We start from the raw sequence: 13,513 nt of genomic DNA on the forward strand, positions 1-13,513 counted from the left end.
TCATAGCAGTTTTATTTCACACATTTCAAATAAAACAAATAGAATCTCTTACACTTTTTCTACACACACGCCCACATCCAAGCACTTTAGTAACAAAAGTAAACATGTCAATACATAAAAATACCTTGAACAAATAAAAGGACCATAACATTTTAATTGGTTATAATAAACTTTTTTTTTTACTTAATACATTCAGTGAATACAAGTATAAAATATATGAGACGACCCTCTGTGTGCAAGGATATCATCTGTCTGTATGCCTGTTGGTAAAAGCAGCATTATCTGGTACAACAGCAAGTCTACCCAAACCTTAATTATATATCATTATTAAATGTTCATTGTTCTCTTTAAAAGCTAAATTGTCCAAACATAATTTCAGTATACTGCTTCAGTTAGATAATAGATATTTTTCTGATGTGGACATAAAAAGAGGCTTTCTTTTAAGTCGCTTTGGTAAGAAAGCATCTGCAAAGAACATAAAGGTGAAAATGCAAATGTAGACTTGGGATGACAAGAGGGTAAAGGCTTCAAACTACTTTCTTTACAAGCCAAGATAAGAATAACTAACTATAGCTTTACACCATGTACTGTATTTCCCACAAATGCTATCACTTCAGCTAAAGGCCTTACACAGGAGCACAACAAACACTCAGAAGTTTTATACCTTCAAGTAACATTATGGTAACTTGAATTACCTACATGAAGTCAATAATATGGACTCTTGATGTAAATGCCACTTTTCATGTTCGGGAGTGCGATTTTGTGCATTTACAGGTTTTTAGTAAGTGACAATGCAATGTTTTTTTTAGATTAGCAATACACTAATTATAAAGGTGTTACATTGCTTTTATGGCAGGCACTTACACTTAAGAGCAAGACCCCATATTTTAACGGCTACTAAAAGCACATAAACACCATCTGCCTAAACAATTAGATTTTTAACCATCACACGGGACAAAATAGTGATACAACCGTGACACCTTTCCCCTTTTGTTTGCCACTAACAAACCCAGTTATCGTTTCACAGCAACCACATTTTCACCAGTTACCACACATTTTCACTCATCAATAAAACTAGTTGTGCAGACTGCTACTCTATAAATATATTAAATATGCATTTAAGGATACAAGTGATATTAATGGCTAAAATCCATCTAGTTATCAGTTTGCTTTAGAAAAAGCAACTATTTTAAGCAGACAAGGAAATGTATTGCTTAATGTCCTTTATGTGTAAGGGAAAAATATGCAGAGGTTGGGGAACTGAGTGACCCTTACATTTGGAAAGAATAGAAAAAAAAGAAAATCACCTGCAACATGTTCCCTGAATACTGTATCAAATTGGTTCAGCCTGCAATTTAGGCCTGGTCCATAGGTGGTGCAGGTGTACTGTGGTGCGGCTGTAAGTCTGCTGGGATCCCACAGTGGTTGAACAGTGGGGGGAGAAGGTGCTTGCTTTGGGTGGGGCAGAGGAGCTCCGATGTTGGTGACGAGAGGGAGGATGCAGGTGTGGAGAGAGTGACAGGGACAGTCTGGCTGCTCTGAGGTAAAGCAGACAGGCCAGAACAGGGTTGGCAGGGGGTTAAGGGCACGGGGGTCAAAGGTGTTGAAAGGGCTGTGGACATTTGCAAGCCATCAGTGGCAATAAGACAGTGAAACTGAGAGGGGTCGCTGAGGGGAAGGGTGAAAACGCCCCAGGAGCCATGAGAGCTGTCCTCATCCTTGCCAAGGGGCAGATCACAAAGATCTACTGTGGCATCACCCATTTTAGCTAGGAGATGAGGTTGTCTCTTTGGGTATGTGCAGTCTGTGAGATGGCCCACAGAGGACGGGGGAGTGAGAGGGGGTTGTGGTGATGGAGGTGATGGGGGAAAAGTGTCTTCAGAAGTAGGGAGCAGACTGGGGTCCAGCTCCAGGCTGGAAAGAGTTTCAGCAGATAGCCGTGCACTGAGTAGATCCACAACTCCCCCCGGCATGCTACGACAATCTGCCCCTTCTACAGGACCAAGCTCAGCTATTCCACTAAGACATGCAAGGGATTCGGGGTACGAGCTCATGGCCTGCAGAACACGAACCAGTTCTTCTGCTTCCTCAGAGGTGGGCAACAGCTCACTACTTTTACCTAAACAACAAACAAATATTAAGAATACAAATGTCCTGTAATTACTGTATGCAGACATTAAAGGGATAGTTCACCCAAAAATTTAAATTCTCTCATCATTTACTTATTTTCATGTCATCCCAGATATGTATGACTTTCTTCTGCTGAACACAAACAAAGAGCTCTTTAGGTCCTTTCAATGCAAGTGAATGGTGACCAGACCTTTGAAGCTCCAAAAATCACATAAAGGCAGGATAAAGGTAATCCATATGACTCCAGTGGTTTAATATATGTCTTCTGAAGCGATGCAATCACTTTGGGTGAGAAACAGATCAATATTTTAAACCTTTTTCACTTTAAATCTCCACTTTTACTTTCAGAATATAAAGTGATTTATAATAAAAAAAAGGACTTAATTATTGATCTAATTCCCACACCTCTTACACAATTTAAACACTAGAGTCAAATGGATTACTGTTATGCTGCCTTTATGTGATTTTTGGAGCTTGAAAAGTATAGTTCACCATTCATTTTATGGACCTACAGAGCTGAAATATTCTTCTAAAACTCTTTGCTTGTGTTCTGCATAAGAAAGAAAATCATATACTGATGAGAGAATTTTCACTTTTGGTTGAACTATACCTTTAAATAACAATGGATAAAATGGATAATTCCATCTTGAATGGTATCACTAGGAGGATTACTTGTGAATTGTAATCAGGCACTGATTACAAATTACATGACAAAAAATGCAATCAGTATAGTAGTCTCATAGAATACATTTTTGGGGTAATCTAATCTGGTATTTTAAGGCCTCCCTTCAAATTCAGTGCCTCTTTGCTTGACATCATGGGAAAATCAAAAGAAATCAGCCAAGACCTAAAAAAAAAAAAGATTGTGGACCTTCACAAGTCTGGTTCATCCTTGGGAGCAATTTCCAAACACCTGAAGGTACCACGTTCATCTGTACAAACAATAGTACACAAGTATAAACACCATGGGACCACGACGCCGTCATACCACTCAGGAAGGAGATGCATTCTGTCTCCTTGAGATGAACATAGTTTGGTGCAAAAAGTGAAAATCTATCCCAGAACAACAGCAAAGGACCTTGTGAAGATGCTTGAGCAAACAGGTAGACAAGTAAACGGGTATGTATATCCACAGTAAAATGAGCCCTACATCGACATAACCTGAAAGGTTGCTCAGCAAGCAAGAATTCAATGCTCCAAAACCGCCATAAAAAGTGCACATGGGGACAAAGTCCTTACTTTTTGGAGAAATTTCCTCTGGTATGACGAAACAAAAATTTGAACTTTTTGGCCATCATGACCATTGTTATGTTTGGAGAAAAAAGGGTGAAGCTTACAAGCTACGAAGAACACCATCCCAACTGCGAAGCATGGGGTGGCAGCATTATTTTGTGGGTGTGATTTGCTGCAGGAGGGACTGGTGCACTTCACAAAATAGATGGCATCATGAAGAAGGAAAATGATGTGGATATATTGAAGCAACATCTCAAGACATCAGCCAGGACGTTAAAGCTTGGTTGCAAATGGGTCTTCCAAATGGACAATGACCTCAAGCATACCTCCAAAGTTGTGGCAAAATAGTTTAACGTCAACAAAGTCAAGGTTTTGGAGTGGCCATCACAAAGCCCTGACCTCAATCTGATAGAAAATTTGTAGGCAGAACTGAAAAAGCATTTGCGAGCAAGGAGGCCTACAAACCTTACTCACTACACTAGTTCTGTCTGGAGGAATGCGGCAAAATTCCAGCAACTTATTGTGAGAAACTTGTGGAAGGCTATCCAAAACATTTGACCCAAGTTACACAATTTAAAGGCAATGCAACCAAATACTAACAAAGTGTTTGTAAAGTTCTGACCCACTGGGAATGTGATGAAAGAAATAAAAACTGAAATAAATAATTCTCTAATATTATTCTGACATTTAAATTTCTTAAAATAAAGTAGTGATCCTAACTGACCTAAAACAGGGAATGTTTTCTACGATTAAATGTCAGGAATTGTAAAAAAAATCTGAGTTTATGTTTATGTAAACTTCTGATTCAACTTTATATAACAGCTATTTATTACACCTTCTGTGTTTATCACTGCACAGCAAACAGAGGCAAATAGTTAACATGTCAGGGACTATATAAAGTCTACATTCAAGTGGAAGGATGGCTTCATAATTGTGCAAAATAAAATTTTTAATGATTTAAAAATTGTGTCCTAAATATTTTATGAAGTAATCAATATAATGTCCTTTAGTCGTGACTACATTCACTTGTCCGTAACTGCTTAAAGGAATATTGCGGCTTCAATACAAGTTATGCTCAATTAAAAGAATTTGTGGCATAATGTTGCTTACCAAAAGTTATTTTGACTCGTCCCATTTAGGGTTTAGGTTACAGTGTGGCATATACAAATGGAAGTGAATGGGGCCATCCCATAAACATTAAAATAAACAGTTTCAAAGTATAACCACAAGACACAAACATTATATGTTTTAACTTGATTTTAGTGTACTAGAGATTTAGTACACTAAAATCAGATTATGGGGTGTTGCAATTTACCAAATTGTAGGCTTTACAAGAGTTATCTTGTAACGTTGGATATAACTTTACACAGATAAAGAAAGCAATTTTATCACACTAAAATAATGTTAACACATACAATGTTTATGTCTTGCGATTATACTTTTAAAACAGTGTTTATGTTTATGTCTATGGACTGGCCAAATTCACTTCCATTCTAACCGTGCGTTCAGACAAGAGGCGAGAGAGTAAAAATTTGCTCTGGCTGCCTTGCCAACAACGCTATTGAAGATTCGTGGACACTCTGAAGTAGTTCAAATAGGCAGCAACATTCGTTCAGAACGCTTCGTTTTGTGAACTATATTTAAAGGGGCAGCAAAACATCTAGACATATCGCCTGGTATCTTTTTGCTGACATATCACAAGTAGCGTATATCCTCATGAAATCTTTTCATATATTATTACATAATATTATATTAACCATAATATCCACTTCATCAACTCACCTGGCACACCAACAATTTCAGACACCTTTGTCCACGTTTTTTTTTTCATTTATATGTTGTTTTTTTTCATTTATATACCTGTAAGCAAACATATCTTTGGAAACTAATGTCTGGTTGGAACCAAAGTTTACAATGTTGTGTTCTCTAGACTTCACTAGAGCGGAGGACTTCTATACTCCAATAGGTTGCCGCCGAACCGCGTCAAAGCTCATTACCATAATGTTGCCCGCACTTGAACTTTCCTCTGACACCCACACCACCCAAGACACGCCGCCCACAGCCGCGCCGCTTCTCGCCGCCAAGAGACTCTGGCTGCCATAGAAAATTAATGACTTCCGGTCGATTTGACGCTCTCGATACCTCTGGTCTGAAAATAAGTGTATAACTGCAACCAGTTTTTTTTTTTTTTTTTTTATAATCAAGGGAGGAGTCCAAATTATTCTTTGGTTATAAAAATTATACCACAAATGGTGGCAATTGAACATTCCATAAATTAAAGCACTTTTACCTTCAAAAAGATCAAAGTCCTGCAGATCATCTGGTAGTCGAGGGAGAACATCTGAGAAATCCTCCTGATTCAACACCAGGTCATGTGGAATATCGCTGATGTCATTGGTGATGTCATCAGGAAATTCATCTGCACTTAGATCAGGAGTTAAAGGGCTCCTGCATACAACAAAGATGATTGCACACATAAACACAAACTCATACATTTACATACTCGCATGTACACACACTATTCTCTCACCTTATGCCAGAGGGCTGTGTGGGCAGGCACAAGATGGAAGGTATGCCCAGATTGCCCTGGGGCAGTGCGGGGGGAATGGGTTTCTGTGGGCGCCGTGGTGCTCTTCTCTTGCCTTTCTTCTTATGCTTTTTACTGAGGGCTGGAGGCTTTGCTTTCTTCAGTGGCCTGTGCCGCTGAATCTGCTGGTGGTGGTGGTATGTTCTACGGCTGATGTCACCTCGAAGGAAATTGTCCTGCTCAAAACGCCATCAGTGCTATGTTAGTAACACTGTCCAGTTAATTTGCGAAAAAGTGTTTAACGCAATGAAATAGTCTCACCATTTTCTTGGCGTGCTCATCACAAAGTGGCGTCTGATGTGTGATGTCAAAGACGGGGATGGAACACTGAGCTCCATCTGCAAAGCGAGCAGTACAGCTCAAAAACAGCTGCTGAGAACGGTTCTGAAGGATATCTACAGTGCCATTAAGGACACAACACAGGACATGCAGACAATCATAAAACTAAAGCAGATGGAGACACCATTTTGAATGTAGACAAACAGATGTTCCCCTTTCTGCTGTTTCACATGTACAGCTGACATGTTAAGACTAATTTAAAGAATAACCACGCTAAACTTTGAGAGGATACGTTGAAAGCAGTGCCTGGTGAATGGTAAGGCTGAATTTCGGCACTCTCCACCTTTTACGACAGCCAAACACAACCCTGAGTCTGCAAGTCCAGCCAATGGTCCTGCTGTGCTGTGGAGTCAAACATGTATAGAAATACTAGCATTTTAATTTACTAAAGGTGAGTGTAAATATACTTCTGAGTCAAGTACTGAATGCTATCTCATTCATAACTAAGTTTTTGTGTTTTTTACCTGGAGGGCATAGAGGTCTCTGAATGTTGTTCCTGAATAAGCTGTGCGGTTTGAAGAGGTTCCTCTTTTGCAGCCCGCAGCAGAGATTTACGAAGGGCATGCTGAGATCTCCTCTCCCTCCTGAAGCCCTTCTGCTCCCTGCAAAGGTGTCTGTGTTTTTGTCTCAGGTATGAGCAGAAGCCAGCCACACGCTCAGCACGGGAACTGCTGGCACTGTCAGACAGGGGGAACAGTTGTTGTTTAATTTTACATGAGCATGTTCTCTCAATGTTTTTGACACTTTACCTTTAGGACTACTTTATGTAAATGACCTCTGTTATAATTGGCTAACCTCTTCATGGGTGAAATGAGTAACAATTCTCCAACTAAGTTGGAGAATACAGTATAGGCATTAATGTGTAAACATGGGTAATCATGTTAAGTTACTTATCTTTCTGATGTTGTTTTGCAGTAAAGACTGGCTATACATTTTATGGCCTTTAACATGGGTACTTACCGAATAAGTAAATGGATATTAAAAATTTATTTGAGTTTAAATTATTTTATTATGTCAGAAGAATGAGATCACAGAATGATAGAAAAGACCTGAAACTAGAACAGCTATGTAAGAAATCTCTCACCTGGGATAACAGACAATTATAAAGTTTAGTGGTCATCCAAAAATATTTGACTGCAGAATGCCATATTAGAGTGCAATGGTGCCCACCAATTTGTACAGCCATCTTGGTTCCAGAAGTGCTTTTCCCATAAATTTTTTCCATAGGAATTTCATAAAATCCTTCATAAGAGATTTCTAAGACAACAACCAACCTAACCAGCTCCAAGGCGAATCACAACTGATGAAAATGTTACTTGACAAAGGTTTTTTTTTTGTTGTTAACGATAACAAATACAAGATGAAAAAGATCTATCCAGAACATATACTGTATGTAATATTACAACTTACATCTGCAAAGACAATGAAGCGAATGAACAGGTGAACTCAAAGTAAGTTAATATGTGTAACTTGCCTTGTGAAAAAACATGCTTAGCTAATAATTCATTTTATACATTATATGCTATTATTTCAGGAGCTCAGGTTTTCACAACAATGACAGTTGTACAGTATTTTGTATATAGCCTATGTTTTATATTTCATACATGTTTAAATTAAGAAAATTTTTATAAATTTTTTTCTATTTAATATTTGACTACAGTTTGTTCAGTTACAGTTTGACACACGTTTTAGTTATTTTGCACATTATATCAACTAAAATATTTTATTTACGTTGACTAAACTTACATGCCATTTTAGTATGAGTAAAACAGACTAAAATTAATGAATATGACATGACAAAATATTGACTCATTTTAAAGGTCATTTTTGTCAAAAGATAAACAAAACAAAAATGTAAAAACTAACACTGATCACAACATTAAAAACGTTAATTTGAAGCCAAAAAGCATTTTAAAATTGTTATTACAATCCCATGAAGCATTGCGATTGACGTAATCAAGTTGAAAATTATGCACATATATAAAACTATTGATTTTAAGTTGTTGATTATGAGTATAGAATCAATAAATTTCAATTGTAATGCAAAATATTCAGACATATACAAATATATCAGTAGTTTGAGTGTGTAAGGAGACCGACGTTGCATCATGGAAGTACTTTGTTTGGAGCAATTCTCTGATTAGTGGATTATTTTTCAAGGTTAGTGATGTTCTTCGCCAGGAGTTCCGCTATTGACCTTATTCAAAAGCAGCCACATTTTTGACAGGAATGTCAACAAAGCTGTTTGTATGCTCTGTATAAGCACAACAGACTGGTTCCAGAAATAAATAAAATAAAAAAATAAAAAAAATAAAAAAAAAAATCGCATTTATTTATCCCATCAACAAATTGACATACAGAGCTGAAATGTTCTTCTGAAAATCTTCATTTGTGTTCTGAAGAAAAAAAGTCATAGACATCTGGGATGGCATGATGAGTAAATGATGAGAGAATTTTCATTTTTGAGTGAACTATTTCTTTAAGTAGCACAAGGGGGGCCACACTGTCCTCCATTTGAAATACAATGTTCCACATTGATTTAGTTCTTGTATCTTTTAAGCCCAGAAATATTTGTGTTCTCATTCTAATTTTCTGAAGTTTGTGAATGGTGGAATTTTCTGCCTGAAACATTGCTCTACAAAGATTGACACATTTCTATCAGGCATTAGAAAAAAACTTGATAAAGGCTAAGCATAATTATACATTATTTTATCATCTCTACTTTCCTGGTAGTTTTTTATACAAATTAACACTCCCTCTACATCAGAGGTCGGTATTATAAAAAAATAAAAATATATATATATATTATTACAAATATTATTATTAAATTCATTATATTACATTAATACTTTTAAAGCTACTCAAGTTATTCAGCCAAAAGTAGCGAGTGGTTTTCTCGTTTCCTTGTTATTGTTGTTTGATTAATAGACTTCATATGACACAGCCTACTAGACACTTCTCAATTCGGTTACATATTCACTTCAAGTCCAACATTTGATATGTACAAAAACATACGCTCACTTTCGACCAAATCGACTGTTTACATTAATGCTTGGTTACTTTACACCCCTGCCCATAATCTACTTATTTGTACATTTATTTTACAATAAACGTAAAACATATTGTTTCATTATTTATAATTAACAACCTAAAATCAATAGTTATATATTTTTCCATCATTGTTTATTCTATGACATCATTCACAATGCTTCATGGGATTGTAGTTTGTGCCCTCATGAAGGATGGTAGATTTACAAGAAAGCCTTGTACCTTTGTCTTTTTGTTTGATTTTCAAATACTTGTTTGCCTCAAAACAAAGTTTGTGATGTTGTGATCAACTTCTGAGCTGGTTGGTTTGGTTCATGGCTTAAATCTCTTTTATGAAGGATTTTATGAAAAGTCTATGGAATAAATGAATGGGGAAAATACTTCTGGAACCCAGACGGCTGAATAAGTGGGCAGGCACTGTTGTGCTCTATTGACCAGTCAGAGTAAAGTATTTCAGAGAGCCATGTTATGATGTGAGTTAATCTTTGTGTGTGGCATTGCAATTAAAATAGGTGGTGGATGGATGATCGTTGGATTGACGGTTGACTCTACCTCTCGTCAAAGTGCTTCTCTTGTAGTCTCTGGCATGGATATGACACTAGTTTCCCCAAGTCTTCATCCTCCTCTTCACTGTCTTCTGACCAGTCAAGTCCTAGAATACAAGCTGCGTAAGTGATGGAAACAAACTTCTAAAGTTACCCAATAATGTCAAAATCACAGGTTACAAATACATACCTAAATGTGGGTTCAGGTCTTTGTATCTCCTCTTGTGATGGTCCATCAATCTATGGAACTGCCCCAAACATGGAGATTTTTGTTGCATTGCAAATGAATGCATTTTTATTAAATGTTTATGTTTGTCATCATGACTACCTAGCATCCCTGAAGCTGCAGGCACAAGATTTTTGTCAAAGGCATGATTAAGTTTCAGATTAGTTTTGTGGTCAGTTGGAGTTGGTTCTGCCAAGCCCTTGTGGCTGGCCTGAAGAGGTGTTGATGTTTTGAATAATGAATCTGACTGCAGTTTGGAGGTTTGTAGGGTTGGTGTGCAAGGGGAGGAGGGAAGTAAAGGTGTTTGTGTGGTTCTTCCAGTCTGTGGAGTTGGGAGACAAGAACGTACAGGGGTTGAAGAAAGAGGGGCCAGGTCCACACTGTGATCTTGCTGTTTCTGCTTATGATTCAGAGTTTGGCTTTCTTGGGGTTTCTTCAGGAGTGTGCCCCTTGGTTTTAAAAAAATGTCTTCCCTGCAAAAGGAAAAGGGATCTGAGGGGAGTAGATAAGCCAGGGAGGATGGTGGGGACGGGGGTAAATGCTCAAGCCCATTGTGGGCCTTCAGAGCTAGGGATGGAACGGTGATGTTGAGGGCCAAAGACTCTATGGCATCTTGTTTTTTCTTTCTGTCCTTCTTGGGAAGGACACCCATAACCTGAAGGTGACTGTTACAATACCTAAAAAACACACATGCAGACAATGTTCAAAACCCACAAAGAAAACTAATTTCAGCACTCTAAATGTGCATCCATTTAATTTAAACATTCATAGAAACTTACTTCCGGTCATGAGCCTTCGGTATTGGGTTGGTGCACCGCTGGCTGTTGTACTTGGCTACATATTCACACTGCCTAAAGGGGGCACTCCGGTCCTCAAGCACATGACGGATACAGAAAGCGTAACCATTAAGTCTGCGTTGCTTGCAAAGCTTTGGACTGTATGAACACAGAGGCTTATGGTCCACCTCTGAGTAGTGGATGTGTTTGCCTTCATACATCCCAGGGCTGGTACTCTCTGGAACATCAGCTGAAAAAAAAGAGTTACAATCAAGTCACAACAATTCAAAGTATTGAGTCTGACCTCTAGCTTCAGGAGTACGGGGAGAACAGCTAACAAGGCATAGTAATATTTTTTCCCCTATTATGACAATACTGCAAATACAAAGTCCTACATCTGTATAACACTTTGGGTTCCATTTTGGTGTTTTTTCTTGAACAATTTTGAAAAGTGCACTTAATGCTTTCATTGTAAAATTCATTCCATTACTCTCAATCCAACTGACCCTACTGCTCCCCTAACTACCCTGTACAGATTGTGGAAATCAAAGCTTTCAACTCTTCCATTATTATTATTCTTGCACTTACCAGGCTTTACACAGATATTGCCGAGACAACCAAACAGCTATAATGAATCATGCTTGCTTATGCCCATGTCAAGTGATGCCTCATTTAAAGTAGCTTTGACTATTTCTAGCAGCCACCTCCAACACCTAACAATCTGAACTCTCTACTTCAGAGCACTTATCAAAGTATATGTGTAGAATGCTCAGCATAGACCGCAGAAAGCATTGAATATTAAAGTGACAGGCAATGATTAAAGTAGCCCCTGATTCAAACAATCAATGATACTTGAGAAAATAGCTGTTACAAGTAAAGATTTAACAGGTGAAGGACTACTAATTCAAACTGTGGCTCATAAAAGTGCTTGGGCAGAGTACAATACGTTTGACATGCAAAGCAACTTTGAAAACGCAAGGGGACGGTGGACAACCCGCCTACTACTCTATCATATACTTGGGCAGCACTATCAGTTACTTTTGAGGCAAGGATTGAGCAAGTTGGGTGTTGCGCCTGAAGCAACCATTTAAATATTTTGTAACGAAAGATAGGTTCAAAACTGTTACTGCGGAAACAATGGAATTAAGCTTTTCTTTGTTGCATCACAAAAATATCTGGAACGTATTTTTATTCTATGAACTTTTTAACGGTCGTCGAAAATGTTTATATAAGTGCGAGAAATTCGGGACTGATATTCAGGAAAATACCTGTAATACGTTTTATTGTAATAATAATGCGACGTCGTCGAACGGAGACATTTGAAAGTTTTGTGTTTACTATTAATTGAGAAAATTGCATTACTTGCGTGCGTTTTATTGTAATAATAATACAATTATGTACAGTACCAGGTGCCCATTTCAATTACAATTTTTTCTTTATTTCTGCGCAATTCGTAGTTACCGTTGGCCTGTGAAACCTCCCGAATCCCCGTAAGTCGGGTAACGACACACCCGCCTTGCCGTGCGTGCTAAGCGGGCTTCTGCTTTTGCTTGAGTCCGGTGCTTCCCGTTCACCTCACAGCCTCCGATCAGTGCGCCATACGTTAGTCAAGCTAAGCTGATCTTCTCATACGCTCGACGGCTATTTTTCTCAGCGGGAATATTGCGCCTATACGTTTCCACTTTAAGCTTGCAGATGTTGTGTTTTAATGTGTGCGAATAATTTTATACGAAACCTACTGACACATCTTTGTCGCTTATTGAAATAAAACTAGCCGTACACAAGGAGAATGGGTGTTGGTTTTGTCTTCGGATGCGAGGCTTCTTACAGCACAACTACAGGCACTGGGGGGACATGACAACAGCCAACAGTGCAACAACAACCTCTGCAACCATTTTGGAATTTAAATTCGTATGTTCATTGTCGGCATTTAGGATGGTGACAGAGATGGCAAAAACAAAATGTCGAGAGAACATTTGAGTGTCCGGCTGTTAGAAGTGTTCAGATCAGCGTAACGTTTTATTTAAACCGCTGCCATTGATTTTAAGTTTCAGGGGATCTCCCATAAAGTCTTTTCCTTCAGCCTCCTCTCACGCGTCTCATCCATGCCTGGAATGACATCACCAACTTCAAATTCAGAGCAGTTATAATCACACGTGCGAAGATTTATTTTCTGTAACATTTCCCTTTCACTTCAAATGGTAAATGTTTTCAAGGCGACAAAGGTTGTGATAAACTCGGAAGCATGCTGGGAACCAGATGTTAGTGGGTGTATATAGTAAAGATATCTCAAAGTATTTATGAAGTTGTCTCTTATCAATCCCCGTCGGTGATGCCAGAAATGCATGGCATTAAACATGACAAAGTTGCACAAAAAAATAAAATTATACAATGGTGATACCGACTTTAAGGCAGGTCAACAAGTTGATCATGCACATCTAGAAGTTGTAAACCTTACTGTAATACAACTAGTCAGCAATTTAATGTAATTTAACCTGCATACACCGTAAAGAAAATGCAAACTTGTTTTCTCAACAACTTAGAACAATTTAAATCATGTTATCATTTAAATATTTGTCAAGTATGGTTTTATACCATCCTTTTAGGGCAAGTTAAAGCAGGTTTTATA

The 13,513-nt window shown here is 38.0% G+C and overlaps 1 protein-coding gene across 2 annotated transcripts; it reads right to left on the reverse strand.

Annotated features, from left to right (window-relative positions):
* On the reverse strand, positions 1–12,706 carry ino80db (INO80 complex subunit Db). 2 transcript variants are annotated; one of them, XM_052130824.1, is made up of 10 exons: positions 12,346–12,706; positions 10,888–11,134; positions 10,073–10,785; positions 9,890–9,989; positions 6,754–6,966; positions 6,522–6,631; positions 6,212–6,345; positions 5,894–6,126; positions 5,654–5,811; positions 1–2,119 (listed from the first exon to the last, which is right to left on the reverse strand). In XM_052130824.1, the coding sequence occupies exons 2-10, from the start codon at positions 11,103–11,105 to the stop codon at positions 1,356–1,358; spliced, it is 2,643 nt and encodes an 880-aa protein (XP_051986784.1). In that variant the 5' UTR covers positions 11,106–11,134; positions 12,346–12,706; the 3' UTR covers positions 1–1,355. The 2 variants fall into 2 exon arrangements, with proteins under 2 accessions (XP_051986784.1, XP_051986785.1); XM_052130825.1 differs by having other exon boundaries at positions 12,665–12,695.
* Between the last annotated feature and the right edge of the window lie 807 nt (positions 12,707–13,513).

Source organism: Xyrauchen texanus, chromosome 7, assembly GCF_025860055.1.
Source record: "Xyrauchen texanus isolate HMW12.3.18 chromosome 7, RBS_HiC_50CHRs, whole genome shotgun sequence".
Classification (NCBI taxonomy): Eukaryota; Metazoa; Chordata; class Actinopteri; order Cypriniformes; family Catostomidae; genus Xyrauchen; species Xyrauchen texanus.

Excerpts from the sequence above, each read along its gene's own strand:
- ino80db (XM_052130824.1), bottom strand. The coding sequence starts at position 11,105 with ATGTATGAAGGCAAACACATCCACTACTCAGAGGTGGACCATAAGCCT. Across the intron at positions 6,632-6,753 it reads GAGACCTCTATGCCCTCCAG|CACAGCAGGACCATTGGCTG; the intron begins GTAAAAAACACA and ends TTGACTCCACAG. Across the intron at positions 5,812-5,893 it reads ACACAGCCCTCTGGCATAAG|GAGCCCTTTAACTCCTGATC; the intron begins GTGAGAGAATAG and ends TGTTGTATGCAG.